Source organism: Zonotrichia albicollis, chromosome 24, assembly GCF_047830755.1.
Source record: "Zonotrichia albicollis isolate bZonAlb1 chromosome 24, bZonAlb1.hap1, whole genome shotgun sequence".
NCBI lineage: Eukaryota > Metazoa > Chordata > Aves > Passeriformes > Passerellidae > Zonotrichia > Zonotrichia albicollis.
The window spans coordinates 275,350-292,579 of NC_133842.1; the positions used below are offsets into that span (position 1 = coordinate 275,350).

At 45.5% G+C, this 17,230-nt stretch overlaps 1 protein-coding gene across 3 annotated transcripts; it reads right to left on the bottom strand.

Moving 5' to 3' along the window:
* Nucleotides 1-2,712: 2,712 nt before the first annotated feature.
* Nucleotides 2,713-16,791, bottom strand: LOC141731727 (nucleolar protein 9-like). 3 transcript variants are annotated; one of them, XM_074558210.1, is made up of 10 exons: nt 16,503-16,784; nt 15,342-15,707; nt 13,523-13,672; nt 12,303-12,444; nt 11,405-11,594; nt 10,116-10,256; nt 8,933-9,037; nt 6,472-6,684; nt 3,962-4,067; nt 2,714-2,915 (listed from the first exon to the last, which is right to left on the bottom strand). In XM_074558210.1, exons 1-10 carry the CDS (start codon nt 16,645-16,647, stop codon nt 2,785-2,787), a joined length of 1,689 nt encoding a protein of 562 aa, XP_074414311.1. In that variant the 5' UTR covers nt 16,648-16,784; the 3' UTR covers nt 2,714-2,784. The 3 variants fall into 3 exon arrangements, with proteins under 3 accessions (XP_074414314.1, XP_074414311.1, XP_074414313.1); XM_074558213.1 differs by lacking the exon at nt 15,342-15,707 and having other exon boundaries at nt 2,713-2,915; nt 16,503-16,791; XM_074558212.1 differs by lacking the exon at nt 6,472-6,684 and having other exon boundaries at nt 2,715-2,915; nt 16,503-16,782.
* Nucleotides 16,792-17,230: the final 439 nt, after the last annotated feature.

Consider the following 17,230-nt stretch of genomic DNA (forward strand, 5'->3'; position numbering starts at 1 on the left):
ACACACCCCACCCATTCACCTTAAGCCACACTCATTTACAATAAGCCCCGCCCATTTCCCCTTAAGCACCACCCATTCACAATAAGCCCCGCCCATTTCCTCTTAAACCCCACCCATTCCCATTAAGCCCCACCCATTTCCCTTTAAACCCCACCCAGTCCTATTAAGCCCCACCCAACCCCCTTTAAATCCCACCCACTCCCCCTAAACCCCACCCATTCACCATAAGCCCCGCCCACTTCCCCTTAAACCCCACCCATTCCCATTAAGACCCGCCCATATCCCGTTAGTCCCCGCCCCTTCTGCTTAAACTACACCCATCCCTCTTAAACCCCACCCAATCCCCCTAAACCCCGCCTATTCACCATAAGCCCCACCCATTAAAAAAAAATAAAAAATAAAATTAAAAATAAAACTTTAATTTTAAACATTTTAAAGTGGGCGTGGCCAGGGGTGGTTTGAGGGTATGGGGGCGTGGTCAGAGCTGCAAGCCCCGCCCCTTTAGCCCCGCCCCTCCCCATTGAAACAACACAAAATGACACAAAACATTAATAAAAAATATTAAAAATAAATAATTAATACCATTACTGAAATGTGGGCGGGGCCAGAGGTGGTCAGAGGGTATTGTGGGCGTGGTCAGAGCTGCATGCCCCGCCCCTCCCCATTGAAACAACACAAAATATTAATAAAAAATAAATCTTTAATACCATTATTGAAATGTGGGCGGGGCCAGGGGTGGTCTGAGGGTATGGGGGCGTGGTCAGAGCTGCAGGCCCCGCCCCTCCCCATTGAAACAACACAAAATATTAATAAAAATACTAAAAATAAATTTTTTATACCATTATTTAAATGTGGGTGGGGCCAGGAGTGGTTTGAGGGAATGGGGGGCGTGGTCAGAGCTGCAAGCCCCGCCTTTTCCCATTGAAACAACACAAAATATTAATGAAAATTTTAAAAATAAACCTTTAATACCATTATTTAAATGTAGGTGGGGCCAGAGGTTATTTGAGGATATGGGGGGCGTGGTCAAAACTGCAGGCCCCGCCCCTCCCCATTGAAACAACACAAAATGACACCAAATATTAATAAAAAATATTAAAAATAAATCTTTAATACCATTATTTAAATGTGGGGGGGGCCAGAGGTTGTTGGGGGCGTGGTCAGAGCTGCAGGCCCCGCCCCTCCCCATTGAAACAACACAAAATGACACAAAATATTAATAAAAATATTAAAAATAAATCTTTAATACAATTATTGAAATGTGGGCGGGGCCAGAGGGTGTTGTGGGCGTGGTCATAGCGGCAGGCCCCGCCCCCTCTGCAGCCCCTCCCCACTGAAACAACACAAAATAATAATAAAAATATTAAAAATAAATCTTTAATACCATTATTTAAAAGTGGGTGGTGCCAGAGGTTGTTGGGGGCGTGGTCAGAGCTGCAAGCCCCGCCCCTTTAGCCCCACCCCTCCCCACTGAAACAACACAAAATGACACAAAATATTAATATAAAAAATATTTAATAAAATTATTGAAATGTGGGTGGGGCCAAGGGTGGTCAGAGGTTATTGTGGGCGTGGTCAGAGCGGCAGACTCCGCCCACATTTAAATAATGGTATTAAAGATTTATTTTTAATATTTTTATTAACATTTTGTGTCGTTTTGTGTTGTTTCAATGGGGAGGGGCGGGGCTAGAGGGTACTGTGGGCGTGGTCAGAGCGTAGGCCCCGCCCCCTCTGCAGCCCCTCCCCACTGAAACAACATAAAATATTAATAAAAATATTAAAAATAAATCTTTAATACCATTATTTAAATGTGGGTGGGGCCAGAGGTTGTTGGGGGCGTGGTCAGAGCTGCAAGCCCTGCCCCTCCCCATTGAAACAACACAAAATAATAATAAAAATATTAAAAATCAATCTTTAATACAATTATTTAAATGTGGGCGGGGCCAGAGGGTGTTGTGGGCGTGGTCAGAGCTGCAGGCCCCGCCCCTCCCTATTGAAACAACACAAAACGACACAAAATATTAATACAAAAAAATCTTTAATAAAATTATGGAAATGTGGGCGGGGCCAGGGGTGGTTTGAGGGTATTGGGGGCGTGGTCAGAGCTGCAGGCCCCGCCCCTCCCCATTGAAACAACACAAAATTACACAAAATATTAACAAAAAAATTAAAAATAAATTTTTAATACCATTATTTAAATGCGGGCGGGGCCAGAGGTTGTTGGGGCGTGGTCAGAGCTGGAGGCCCCGCCCCCTCTGCAGCCCCTCCCCACTGAAACAACACAAAATATTAATAAAAATATTAAAAATAATTTTAAAATACCATTATTTAAATGTGGGTGGGGCCAGAGGTTGTTGTGGGCGTGGTCAGAGCGGCAGGCCCCGCCCCCTCTACAGCCCCTCCCCACTGAAACAACACAAAATAGTAATAAAAATATTAAAAATAATTTTAAAATACCATTATTTAAATGTGGGGGTGGTCAGAGGGTATTGGGGGCGTGGTCAGAGCTGCAAGCCCCGCCCCTTTAGCCCCGCCCTCCCCATTGAAACAACACAAAATGACACAAAACATTAATTAAAAAATATTAAAAATAAATCTTTAATACCATTATTTAAATGTGGGTGGGGCCAGAGGGTATTGGGGGCGTGGTCGGAGTGGCAGGCCCCGCCCCCTCTGCAGCCCCTCCCTCTGAAACAACACAAAATAGTAATAAAAATATTAAAAATAAATCTTTATTGAAATGTGGGCGGGGCCAGGGGTGGTGTGAGGGTATTGTGGGCGTGGTCAGAGCTGGAGGCCCCGCCCCCTCTGCAGCCCCTCCCACTGGGGGCGGAGCCTCAGGAACAGCTCCAGGCTGAGCCTTCGGGCGACGCCGCGGCCGAGGGGGTCCCGGAGCAGCCGGGGCAGGAGCGGGGCTGGAAACGGGGGGAAAAACGGGAAATTTGGGAAAAAGGACACAGAAAATAAAAAAATCCAAAAATCCACACAAAATAACCCCAAAAATGCCCTAAAAATCCCCTTTAAAACCCCTCAAAATCCCCCAAAAATCCCCTTTAAAACTCCGCAAAATCCCCAAAAAATCCCCTTTAAAACCCCTCAAAATCCCCTTAAAAGCAACTCAAAATCCCCTAAAAATTCCCATAAAAACCCCTCAAAATTCCCCAAAAATCTCCTTTAAAATTCCCTCAAAATTCCTCAAAAATCCCCTTTAAAATTCCCCAAAAATCCCCCAAAAAATCCCCTTTAAAACCCCTCAAAAATCCCCAAAAATCAACTTTAAAACCCCTCAAAATCCCCCAAAAATCCCCTCAAAATCCCAAAAAAATCCCCTTTAAAATCCGTCAAAAATCCCCTTTAAAAGTCACTCAAAATAAACCAAAAATCCTCTTTAAAATTCCCCAAAAATCCCTTTTAAAACCCCTCAAAATTCCCCAAAAATCCCCTTTAAAATTCCCCAAAAATCCCCTTTAAAACCTCGCAAAATTCCCCAAAAATCCCTTTTAAAATCCTTCAAAATTCCCTTGAAAACTCCTCAAAATCCCCTTTAAAATCCCTCAAAATTCCCCAAAAATCCCCTTTAAAACCCTTTAAAATCCCCTTTAAAAATCACTCAAAATCACCCAAAAATCTCCTTCAAAAACCCCAAAAAATCCCTTAAAAATCCCATTTAAATCACCAAAAATGGCTCAAATTTCACCCAAATTTCACCCAAATTTTACCCAAATTCCACCCAAAAACCCCTCAAACTTTCCCCAAATTCTGCCCCAAAATTCCCTCGAATCACCCCAAAATTCCACCCAAAAATCCCCAAAAAATCCCAAAAAAACCCATTTAAATCACCAAAAATGGCTCAAATTTCACCCAAATTTCACCCAAATTTCACCCAATTTTCACCCAAATTTTCCCAAATTTTTCCCAAATTTTTCCCAATTTTCCCAAAATTATTTTGTAGCCCCCAGACCCAATTCCGAAGCCATCTGGACCCTCTGGGGGAGGGGGCTGCAGGCCCAGGCCGTGTCCAGCACTCGGCTCCCGCTCTTGTCCATGGCCAGCGCTCCCCAATGACCCTGCAATAATTAATTAAAATTAATTAATAATCACCACAAAATTAATTAAAACTACTCCTGAAATGACCCCAAAAATATCCTGAAATTATTCCCAAAATTATCCAGAAATTATTCCATAATTATGACAAAAATATTTAAAATAAATCAAAATTAAACCCAAAATTAACCCCAAAATGTCCTTAAAATTACCCCAAAAATGGGCCCAAAATATTTCTAAATTTATTCCAAAAATATCCTAAAAATATTTCTAAATTTATTCCAAAAATATCCTAAAAATACCCCAAAATTAGCACAAAACATTCCTAAAATGGTCACAAAAATATCCCCAAAATATCCCAAATTTACCCAAAATTATTACTAAAATTATTCCAAAATACTCCTAAAATCATCCTGAAATTATTCCCAAAATTATCCAAAAAACATCCGAAAATTATCTCGAAATTATTTTGTAATTATGACAAAAACATTTAAAATAAATCAAAATTAAATCCAAAATTAACCCCAAAATGTTCCTAAAATTATCCCAGAAATGTGCCCAAAATATTTCTAAATTTATTCCAAAAATATCCTAAAATTAGCACAAAATATTCCTAAAATATTCCTAAAATGGTCACAAAAATATCCCCAAAATATCCCAAATCTACCCAAAAATATTACTAATATTATTCCAAAATACTCCTAAAATCATCCTGAAATTATTCCAAAAATTACCCAAAAAACATCCGAAAATTATCTCAAAATTATTTCATAATCACGACAAAAATATGTAAAATAAATCAAAATTAAATCCAAAATTAACCCCAAAATTTTCCTAAAATTATCCCCATTTTTGGCTGTAAAAATTGAGCTTTTTTTCTGAAAAAAAAAAAAAAATTTTTGTCTTAAAAATCAGAATTTTTGGTTGAAAATAATCCCTTTTTTTTGTTTGAAAAACTGAATTTTTTTCTTAAATATTGGGGGTTTTTTGGCTTAAAAATACAAATTTTTTAAGTAAAAAATCAGATTTTTTTTCACAAAAATTGGGATTTTTTTCCCCAAAAAATTTCAGATTTTTTGGGTACCTTGAGGTGTTTCAGGAGCTGTTTTTTGTTGTTTTTTGACCCCAAAAATCCAAATTGGGCCTCAAAAATCCCTTTTTATTTGCTGAAAATTTGGGAATATTTTCACTAAAAAATTGGAGAAATTTTGCTGAAAAATTGGGATTTTTTTACTGAAAATTCAGGGATTTTTTTCCCCCAAAATTTGACTTTTTTTCCTGAAAAAATCAGATTTTTTTCCTGAAACATAATTCAATATTTTAATGGAAAAACTCAGATTTTTTTTTGGCCAAACCTAAGATTTTAGTGCTATAAATTGCAACACTTCTGTGCAAAAATTCCAATATTTTTTACTGAAAAATTGGATTTTTTTTGTAAAAAACCACATCTTTATCTAGGAAACATTTCAAATTTTTTTGCTAAAACAATAAATTTTTTTTTACGAAAAAACCTCATTTTTCCTATGAAAAAAATCGGATTTTTTTCTAAAAAAATTCGAATTTTTTGGCCAAAAAATCAGATTTTTTTGCCAAAAAAATCCAAATTTTTTCAGTAAAAAATCCGATTTTTTCCCCGTTTTTTCTGTGTATTTTTTGGGTACCTTGAGGCGTTTCAGGAGCCGTTTTTTGTCGTTTTTGGGGACGTTTGGGGACCCCAAATTTCCTTTTTAATTTCTGAAAATTTGGGAATTTTTTCATTAAAAAATTGGAGAATTTTTGCTGAAAAATTGGGATTTTTTTACTAAAAATTCAGGGATTATTTCCCCAAAAATTGAACATTTTCTCCTGAAAAAACCACTTTTTTCCCCAAAAAAACCCAGAATTATTTTCCTAAAAAAACATATTTTTTTCCTGAAAGATAATTCAATTTTTTTAACTAAAAAATCCCAATATTTTTTTGCCCAAACCTGAAATTTTTGCATTGTGAAATCCAATTTTTTTGATGCAAAAACTTGGGAAAAATTGGGATTTTTTTCCCTAAAAACCTATTTCTTTTCCTGAATAACAATAACAATTTTTGCGCCAAAAAATCAGAATTTTTTTCACAAAAAAATATCATTTTTTCTATTAAAAAATCGAATTTTTACACCAAAAAAATCAGATTTTTTTCACAAAAATTCACATTTTTTTCCCAAAATCCTGGATTTTTTCCCTGTTTTTTGTGGATATGTTTTGGGTACCTCTGAAAAAAAAATTCCAATTTTTCTGCTGAAAAATTATGATTTTTTAAAACTAAAAAAACCGATTTTTAATGGAAAAAAATCGAATTTTTACAGAAAAAAAATCAGATTTTTTTCACAAAAATTCACATTTTTTCCCCAAAATCCTGGATTTTTTCCCCGTTTTTTCTGTGTATTTTTTGGGTACCTTGAGGCGTTTCAGGAGCCGTTTTTTGTCGTTTTTGGGGACGGTTTTTGACCCCAAAATCGCGTCCCAAATTCGGCTCCCGGGGGGGCTCCGGGCCAGGCCGGGCAGGGCCGGGGGGGGCAGCGCCCGCAGCCCCCCCACGATGGGGGCGGGGTCACGGAAATGGAGGAGGAGCTGAAGAGCGCGGGAGCCAATGGGAGACGGGGGGCGGGGCTAAGGGAAATGGCGGGAAAAAAGGGGATGTTGGGGGAAAATGGCGGGAAAAACGGGAAATTGGGAAAAAATGGGGGGAAAAATGGGGGAAAAATGGGAATTTAGGGGGAAAATTTGGGGGAAAAATGGGGGGAAAAAATGGGAATTTAGGGGGAAAATTTGGGGAGAAAAAAGGGAATTTAGGGGGAAAATTTAAGGAGAAAAATGGGAGTTTTGGAGGAAAAAATGGGACGGAAATGGGAGAAAAAATGGGAATTTAGGGGGAAAATTTGGGCAAAAAAATGGGAATTTAGGGGGAAAATTTGGGGGCAAAATTGGGGATTTTGGAGGTGAGATGGGGAAAAATAGGGGGAAAAATGGGAATTTAGGGGGAAAATTTGGGGGAAAAATAGGAATTTAAGGGCAAAATTTGGGGGGCAAAATGGGAATTTATGGGGAAAAATTTGGGGAAAAAAAGGGAATTTAGGGGGAAAATTTGGGGGGAAAAATGGGAATTTAGGGGGAAAATTTGGGGGGGAAAATGGGAATTTAGGGGGAAAATTTGGGGGAAAAAATGGGAATTTAGAGGGAAAAGTGGGGGAAAAAATGGGAATTTAGGGGGAAAATTTGGGGAGAAAAATGGGAATTTTGGAGGAAAAAATGGGACGGAAATGGGGGAAAAAATGGGAATTTAGGGGGAAAATTTGGGGGCAAAATTGGGGATTTTGGAGGTGAGATGGGGAAAAAATGGAAATTTAGGGGGAAAATTTGGGGGGAAAAATGGGAATTTAGGGGGAAAATCGGGGATTTTGGGGGAAAAATTGGGGATTTAGAGGGAAAAATGGGGGAAAAAAAGGGAATTTAGGGGGAAAATTTGGGGAGAAAAATGGGAATTTAGGGGGAAAATTTGGGGGGGAAATTGGGGATTTTGGAAGAAAAAATGGGAGAGAGAAATGGGGAAAAATGGGGGAAAAATGGGAATTTAAGGGGAAGATTTAGGGGGAAAATTTGGGGGAAAAAAAGGGAATTTAGGGGGAAAATTTGGGGGGAAAAAAGGGAAGTTAGGGGGAAAATTTGGGGGGAAAAAAATGGGAATTTAGGGGGAAAATTTGGGGGCAAAATTGGGGATTTTGGAGGTGAGATGGGGAAAAATACGGGGAAAAATGGGGGAAAAATTGGGGAATTGGGGAAAATTGGGATTGGGGATTTGGGGGAACAGAGGAGGGTAAATGAGGGAAAAAAAGGGAATTTAGGGGGAAAATTTTGGGGGAAAATTGGGGATTTGGGAGAAGAGAGGGGGAAAAAAGGGGGAAAAAATGGGAATTTGGGGGAAAATTGGGATTGATGATTTAGGGGAAATTTTAAGGGGGAAAATTGGGAGGAAAATGGGAATTTAGGGGGAAAATTTGGGGGGAAAATGGGGGATTTTAGGAAAATTGGGATATAGGGATTTAGAGGGAAAAATGGGGGGAAAATGGGGAAAAAAGGGAATTTAGGGGGAAAAATGAGGGGAAAAATGGGGATTTTGGGGGAGAAATGGGGAAAAATAGGGGGGGAAAAATTGGGGATTTTGGGGGAAAAATTGGGGATTTTGGGAAAATTGGGATATGGGGATTTAGAGGGAAAAATGGGGGGAAAATGGGGAAAAAAAAGGGAATTTAGGGGGAAAATTTGGGGGAAATTTGGGGGGAAAAATGGGAATTTAGGGGGAAAATTTGGGGGGAAAAAAGGGAATTTATGGGGAAAATTTGGGGGGAAAAAAAGGGAATTTAGGGGGAAAATTTGGGGGGAAAAAAAGGGAATTTAGGGGGAAAATTTGGGGGGAAAAATGGGAATTTAAAGGGAAAATTTGGGAGGAGAATTTCGGGGGGGAAATTGGGGAATTTTGGGGAAAAAATGGGGGGGAAATGTGGGAAAAAATGGGAATTTTGGGGGAAAATTTGGGGGGAAAATTGGGGATTTTGGAGGAAAAAATTGGGAGAGAGAAATAGGGAAAAATGGGGGAAAAATGGGGGAAAAATGGGAATTTTGAGAAAATTGGAAAGAATGGAAGAAAACGGGAAAAATAGGAGGAAAAAATCAAGTTAAAAACAAATAATTTAAAAACCCATGGAAAAACCCAACCCTTTAAGCCCCGCCCCTTCAAATCCCACCCATTTAAGCCCCGCCCCTTCAAGCCCCACCCCTTCCCAGGCCACTCCCTATTGCCTCACCCTCTTAAGCCCCACCCACTTTAGACCCGACCCCAGTGAAGCCCCGCCCCTTTTACCTCAGGCTCCGCCTCCTCGCCGCTGTCCCCGCCCTCCAGGGGGCGGAGCTGGGCCAGGGCGGTGACGCAATGGGGGTGGTGGGGCGGGGCCCAGCAGCGCAAAGCCTGATGGGAAAAGGGGCGGGGCTTAGGGAGGATAATAGAAAAAGGGGTGGAGCTTAAGGAAAAGAAGTGGGGCTTAAGGAAAAGGGGAGGGGCTTATAAGAAAGGGGTGTGGCTTAGGTGATGGTTTAACTGGATGGCGCAAAGGGGCGGAGTTTAACAGAAAGGGGCGGGGCTTGAAGACTGTCATGTTTAAATGGGCAAGGCTTTTCTTAAAGGGGCGTGTTTTAAAGAAAAGGGGTGGGGCTTAGGGGAAAGGGCAAAAAGGGGGTGGGGCTTAAGGTAATGGGTACAGCCTAAAGGGGTGGGGCTTAAGGGAAAGGGGTGGGGGTTAAAAAAATGGGTGTGGCTCATATGAAAGGGGTGGGGCTTAGACAGGAAATGACTAAAAGGGGTGGAACTTAAAGGAAAGGGGTGGGGCTTATCTGGAAGAGGCGTGGCTTAGAAAGGGTGGGGCTGAAAGAGGCGGGGCTTAACAGAAAGGGGTGGAGCCAAGCAGCACAAGGCCTGATGGGAAAGGGGTGGGGCTTAGAGTGGATTAGGTTAAAAGGGGCGGGGCTTAAAGTGAATGGGGTTAAAAGGGGCGGGGCTAAGAGGAAAGGGGAGGGGCCCAACATTGGCAAAACTGGTGGGAAAGGGGCGGGGCTTATATTGGGGTTAACAGGAATGGGCGGGACTTAAGAGAAAGGGGTGGGGCCAGATACTGGGGCCTTGATGGGAAAGGGGCGGGGCTTAGAGCAAGACTAAAAGGGGTGTGGCTTAAAGGGAAATGGGAGGAGCTTAAGGGGGCTGGACTTAAAGGGGTGTGGCTAAAAGTGGCAGGGCTCAATAAAAATGGATGTGGCTTAATAGAAATGGGCGTGGCCAAATATGTGAGCAGATTAGAGGAAAGGGGCGTGGCCAATGCAGGTGGTTAAGTGGGCGGGGCCTAAACAATGGGGATGTAGGGGAAGGGGGTGTGGCTTATTTAGGGAATATAGAGGGGGTGGGGCCTAACATGAAGAGAGCAAGGCTTAACACAAAGGGGGTGTGGTTTATCGCCAAGTGGGCGTGGCCTACGCGAAAAAGGGGCGTGTCCCACCTGGAAGAGGCTCCTGAGCGCCTCCCCCTGGAGCCGGGGGTGCCTCAGGGCCGCCCCCAGCAGGGCCAGGATGACCCCGGGGTGACCCCGGGCCAGCGGCTCCTGGAGGGCGGGGCCAAGCTCCGACAGCGCCTCTGACACCTGCGGGAACACGGACACGCCCACCTGGGTGAGACACGCCCACCTGGGTGAGACACGCCCACCTGGGCTCAGCCACACCCCCTCTATTCCCGCCAGCCAATCCCCAGTCACTCCCTGCTAAATGAATTATTTAAGCCCCACCCACTTGGGGGTTTGTGTCTTTATGCCCCTCCCACCTGAGTCCAGCAACACCCCCTCTATTCCTGCCAGCCAATCCCCAGTCACTCCCTGTTAATAAGTTATTTAGGCCCCACCCACTTGGGGGGTTTGTGTCTTTATGCCCCTCCCACCTGAGTTCAGCCACACCCCCTCTATTCCTGCCAGCCAATCCGCAGTCACTGCCTGCTAAATAAGTTACTTAAGCCCCACCCACTTGGGGGTTTGTGTCATTATGCCCCTCCCACCACCCTTCCAGCCAATAGCAACCTCTCTTTAAGCCACACTTCCTTTAAGCTCCTCCTCTTTCAAACCCCACCCATTTAAGCCCCTCCCACCATCTTTCTCACCAATGAGAACACTCTTCTAAGTCACCACCCCTTTAAGCCCCTCCCCTTTCAGTCTCTACACTTTTAGGCTCCTCCCACCACCCTTCTGACCAATAGGAACCTCTCTCTAAGCCACACCTCCTTTAAGCTCCTCCTTTTTCAAACCTGACCCCCTTTAAGCTCCTCCCACCAACCTTCTGGCCAATAGGAACCTCCCCAAAGCCACGCCCCCACTAAGCCACTCCCACTCAACATTTAACCATTCTAAGCCCCGCCCGCCACTGCCCCACCCAATTACATTAATCCTTTAAGCCCCGCCCATTTCATGCACCTAATTAAACTCCACCCACACCTAATTAACATTTCAAGCTCCGCCTCCTTACACAATAAGCCCCGCCCACCACCCTCTCAACCAATGAGATTCTCATTGTAGACCCCTCCCCTTTAATTCTGACTCCCTTTAAGCCCCTCCCCTTTTGTACTCATCTATTTTAGGCCCCTCCCTTTTAAGCTCCACCCCCTTTAAGCCCCTCCCCTTTGAGCCACACCCTTTAAGGTCCTCCCCTTTAAGCCCCGCCCCTTTACCCCTTCATTATTCCCTCTCCAGGCCCCTCCCCCTTAAAACCCCGCCCCCAAATCCTTATCCAGCCAATCCCCGCCTACCACATCCTCGGGGGCGTGGTCCAGGAGCCTCTGCAGGCCGTGATTGGCCACTCGGTGAGAGGCCACGCCCCTCAGGTGACCCCGCAGGTGACCCCGGAAGAGCTCGCGGAGCCCCGGGGGGTCCAGGACTGTCATGGCCGCCTCCAGGAGGCGGGACCGGTCGGGGTCCTGTAGTGACGTCAGCAGAGGGCTGGGCCAATCAGAGAGAGGGGAACAGAGAGGGCGGCCAATCAGAGAAAAAGGATTGGGGGAAGCGGCCAATCAGAGTGAAGGAGAAGCAGGTTACAGTCAATCAGGGAAAGGATGTTGGGAACAGCAGCCAATCAGAAAAAGAGGACCAAGGACAGTGACCAATCAGAGAAAAAGAACTGAAAGCAGCAGCCAATCAGAGAAAGGGGATCCAAAATGTCGGCCAATTGGAAAAAGGGAATTGAGAGCAAGAGCCAATCAGAGGACAAGATCTGCTGGCCACAGCCAATCAAGGAAATGGGATTGGGAGCATCAACCAATCAGAGAAAGAGGGTCAAGGACAGCGAGAATCATCCAATCACAGAGAAAGGAATGGGAGAACCGGCCAATCAGAGAAAAGTTTTTGGAAACAGCAGCCAATCAGAGAAAAGGGACTGGGAGGAGCAGCCAATCAATGCCCAGCACCCATAGGGGACAGCCAGTCAGAGAAAAGGGATTTAAAGCAGCAGCCAATCAGGGAATGGCAAGTGTGGCTCCGCCCAAATTTAGAAAGAAAGCAGCCAATCACATAAAGGGGCGTGGTCAATGAGGGGAGGAGTTGCCATTCAGGACATGAGGCCTGGAAGTCCCCAACCAATCAGAAAACCCCACCAGGATCGCTCAGCCAATCAGAACTCAGGAGGAAAAGAAGGAGCCAATCAGCACTCACCTCTGGTCGTGGGCGGGGCTGTCCTGGCTGAGGCAGCCAATCAGGGCGCGGCAGAAGCGGGCGCAGGAAGGTGATTGGCTGCGGTGCAGGGCCCGGAGCGCCCCCTGCAGGCACAGGCTGGCGCAGGCCGGGCTCAGCAGGGCTGGGGAAATTTGGGAATTTTTGGGAAAATTTAGAAAATTTTGGGAATTTTTGGGGAAATTTGGGGAAATTTTAGGACTTTTGAAAGAATTTGGGGGATTTTTAGGGAAAAAAATGGGAATTTTGGAGGGAAATTTGGGAATTTTGGTGATATTTAGGAGAAATTTTAAGGGGATTTTGGGGGAAATTTGGGAGATTTTTCAGGGGAATTTTGAGAGATTTTGGGGGATAATTGAGAGTTTTAGGAGACTTTTGGGGAAAATTTGGGAATTTTGGGGTAATTTTAGGACTTTTGCAAGAATTTACGAGATTTTTAGGGAAAAAATTGGGAATTTTGGAGGGAAATTTGGGAATTTTGGTGATATATAGGAGAAATTTTAAGGGGATTTTGGGGGAAGTTTGGAGGGAATTTGGGAGATTTTTCAGGGGAATTTTGAGAGATTTTGGGGGATAATTGAGAATTTTAGGGGACTGTTGGGGAAAATTTGGGATTTTTTGGGAAAATTTGGGACATTTTGGGGGAATTTGTGAATTTTGGAGGAAAAATTAGGGGATTTTAGGGGGCAATTCTGAAATTTTGGGAGAAATTTGTGAAATTTTAGAGGAAAATTTGGGAATATTAGGAAAAAAATTTGGTGATTTTGGGGGAATTTCAGGAGGGAATTTGGGAGACTTTAGGAGAAAATTTGGGAAATATTAGGGAAAAATTTGGGGAATTTTAGCAAAATTTGTGAGGAAATTTGAGGGGAAATTTGTGGGATTTTATGGAAAAATTTTGGGGATTTTGTGAGATTTAAGGCGGAAATTGTGGAAATTTTGGGAGAAATTTCTGAAGAATTTTGGGAATTTTAGGGGGCATTTTGGAGAGATTTTTGGAAATTTTTGGATGATTTTGGAATGATTTTGAGGTTTTTTTGGGTGATTTTGGGGGTGATTTTAGGGTGATTTTGGGATTATTTTTTATTTTTTGGGAGTTTTAGGGAGATTTTGGGGTTTTTAGGATAATTTTGGGGTGATTTTGAGGTTTAAAGGGCCATTTTTGGGTGATTTTGGGGTGATTTTTGGGGTTTTTGGCTCACCTGGGATTTGCTGCTCCAGCCCCTGTGCCAGCTCCTCCAGCAGGGGGCGGAACGAGGGTGGAAGCTCCGCCCCCTCTGGCAGTGACCACGCCCCCTTGGCCTTTAGCTCCGCCTTCTTTGCCTTTGGCTCCGCCCCCTTGGGAGGAGGGACTGGGGCAGAAATTGAGGGGGGAATTATCAAAAACCTCCAAAAATCCCCAAAAATCTCCCCAAAATCCCCCAAAATCTCCCTCAAACCTTCTACAAACCCCCCAAAAAATCCCAAAATTCCAAAAAAAAAAACCCAAATTTCCCCTTCAAAATCCTCTCAAAACTCCCCAAAATCTCCCTCAAACCTTCTCCAAATCCTCCCAAAATCCCCCCCAAAAAATCAAAAAAAATCCAAATTTCCCCCTCACCTGGGTCAGCACCGCCGCTGAGCACCCCCAAATCCTCCTCAAAATCCCCCTCAAACCCTCCCCAAATCCCCCAAAACCCCCTCAAACCCTCCCAAAACCCCCCAAAAAATAAAAAAAAATCCAAATTTTCCCCTCACCTGGGTCAGCGCCGCCGCTGAGCACCCCCAAAATCCCCCTCAAACACCCCCAAAACCTCCCCAAAACCCCCTCAAACCCCCTCAAACCCTACCAAAACCCCCTCAAATCCATCCCAAATCCTTCCAAAAATCCCGAAAACCCCCAAAATCCCAAAATCACCCCAAATTTCCCCCTCACCTGGGTCAGCACCACAGCTGAGCACCCCCAAATCCCCCTCAAACGCCCTCAAAATCCCCCAAAACCCCCTCAAATGCCCCTCAATTCCCCGAATCACCCTCAAAAGCCCCCAAAAAATCAAAAAATATCCAAATTTCTGCCTAACCTGGGTCGGTGTCACCACTGAACCTCTCCATATCCCCCCTAAATCCTCCCAAAATCCCCCTCAAACCCTCCCCAAATCCCCCAAAACCCCCCCAAAACCCCCTCAACCCCCCCAAAACCTCCTCAAACCTTCTCCAAATCCTCCCAAAATCCCCCCAAAAAAATCAAAAAAAATCCAAATTTCCCCCTCACCTGGGTCTGCACCGCTGCTGAGCACCCCCAAATCCCCCTCAAACACCCCCAAAACCCCTCAAAACCCCCCAAAAAATCAAAAAAATCCAAATTTCCCCCTCACCTGGGTCAGCACCGCCGCTGAGCACCCCCAAAAACCCCCTCAAACCTTCCCAAAACCTCCCCAAAACCCCCTCAAACCCTCCCAAATCCCCCAAAACCCCCCCAAAACCCCCTCAAATCCCTCCCAAATCCTTCCAAAAATCCCAAAACACCCCAAAAAATCAAAAAAATCCAAATTTCCCCCTCACCTGGGTCAGCACCGCCGCTGAGCATCCCCAAAATCCCCCTCAAATCCCCCCAAAACCTACCCAAAACCCCCCCAAAACCCCCTCAAATCCGTCCCAAATCCCTCCAAATATCCCAAAAATCCCCAAATTCCCCAAAAACCCCCAAATTTCCCGCTCACCTGGGTCTGCACCACTGCTGAGCACCCCCTAATCCCCCTCAAACACCCCCAAAACCCCCTCAAATGCCCCTCAAACCCCCGAATCATCCTCAAAACCCCCCAAAAAATCAAAAAAATCCAAATTTCCCCCTCACCTGGGTCAGCCCCGTCGCTGAGCATCCCCAAATCCACCCTCAAACCTCCCCAAAACGCCCCCAAATCGCCTCAAACCCACCCAAAACCCCCTCAAAACCTCCTCAAACCTTCTCCAAACCCTCCCAAATTCCCCCAAAAATCCCAAAACCCCCCAAAAAATCAAAAAAAATCCAAATTTCCCCCTCACCTGGGTCAGCACCACCACTGAGCAGCCCCAGCAGGGCCCTGAGCACGAAGCTGCCGTTGGCATCCCGGGCCACGCCCCCCAAATCCCTCCCAAGCTCCGCCCCCAGCTCCGTCACCGCCCCCTCCAGCCCCGCCCCCAGCGCAAGCCCCGCCCCCAGCGCCGCCAGCGCCCGGCCCAGCGCGGCCTCGAGCGCTCGGGACCCCCGGGGGTGGCGGGAGACCCCCCCCAAATGGGAGATAAAGGGGGTGAGGGTCTCGGGGGGGCAATGGGGCAGCAGCTGCAGCAGCAGCCGGGAGGAGCTGGGGTGCAGCGCTGCTGAAGGGAGGCAGCGGGAGAGCTCTGAGAGCACGTTGGGAGCGAACAGGGCTGCGGAATGGAAGGGAAAATTTGGGTTAATTTCAAAAAAATGGTGGTTGGGAGTGAAAAAATGGGAATTGGGAGCAAGAAAATGGGGGTTAAACACCAAAAAATTGGGATTAAACCTGAAGAAATGAGGGTTAGGAGTGAGCAAATGGCAGTTAACACCAAATCTTCCACAAAGCTCTCATAAATCCCCCAAATTTACATAAATCCCTCATACAATCCCCCAAATCACCTCACAAACTCCCCCAAACCCCTCAGGGAACCCCCAATCCCCTCATAAACCCCCCAAAATCCCCTCATAAACCCCCAAAATTCCCTCAGGAACCTCCAAAAACCCCTCATGGACACCAAATCCCCTCACAAACCCCAAAGTCGCCTTATAAATCTCTCAAATCCCCTCAGGGACCCCCAAATTCCTTCTCAATTCCCCCAAACCCCTCATAAACCCCCGAAATCCCCTCATAAATCTCCAAAACTCCTCATAAACCCCATAATCCCCTCATAAACTCCCCCAAATCCCCTCACGGACCCCCCAAATCCCCTCATAAACTCCCCCAAATCCCCTCATAACCCTCCAAAACCCCTCATAAACCCCATAATCCCCTCATAAACTCCCCCAAATCCCCTCACGGAACCCCCAATCCCCTCACGGACCCCCCAAATCCCCTCATAACCCTCCAAAACCGTTCATAAACCCCATAATCCCCTCATAAACTCCCCCAAATCCCCTCACGGAACCCCCAATCCCCTCACGGACCCCCCAAATCCCCTCATGAACTCCCCCAAACCCCCCCTCACCGAGCTCCTCCTCGCTCAGCCCCTCCTCCAGCGTCTCCAGGGCCCTCCGGAAATATTCGGCAGTGTCGGGATCGAGGCGAGGCGCCGACTGTCGCCACTGTCGCGACATGTCGGGCTCAGGGGGGGGCTCAGCGTGAACCACCATGTTGGGCTGAGGGGGAGAAGGGGCGGGAACGACGCCAAATCTCGGGAAATCTCGCGAGGATTCGTCAGGCGCGTCCCTACATCTGTCAATCAAAGGTTGCTCCGCCCCCGCTGATGTGTGGCCACGCCCATGAAGCGGTAAATCACTTACTTAATCTGCTGTCAATCACTCATTGCCCCGCCTACTATTGCATAATTTAGCTTGCCAAACGTCATTACCCCGCCCCTTTTGCCTTATTTATTCCTCGGCCTGGCTGTCAATCAATCGACTATTTCTCTGCTAATCACCCCTCGCCACGCCCCTTTCTTGATCAATTAATCCAATTATTAATCGATTATTCATTACCTAAACAATCACTCATTGCCGCACGCCTTTTTAATCAATCAATCAATCAATCAATCACCCGCAGTCCTGTCAATCACCCATGGGCATCTTTTCTGTCAATCACAGGTGGCTACGCCCCTTTCGAGTCAATTATTCAATCGATCAATCAATCAATCACAGCCCCGTCAATAACTATATCGCCTCACGCACCGCCTGTCAATCACAGATCGCCACGCCCCTTTCCCCTCATGCACCACCC

Excerpts from the sequence above, each read along its gene's own strand:
- LOC141731727 (XM_074558210.1), bottom strand. The coding sequence starts at position 16,647 with ATGGTGGTTCACGCTGAGCCCCCCCCTGAGCCCGACATGTCGCGACAG. Across the intron at positions 12,445-13,522 it reads GCTGGAGCAGCAAATCCCAG|CCCTGCTGAGCCCGGCCTGC; the intron begins GTGAGCCAAAAA and ends AAATTTCCCCAG. Across the intron at positions 6,685-8,932 it reads GCGAGGAGGCGGAGCCTGAG|CCCCGCCCCCCGTCTCCCAT; the intron begins GTAAAAGGGGCG and ends CATTTCCCTTAG.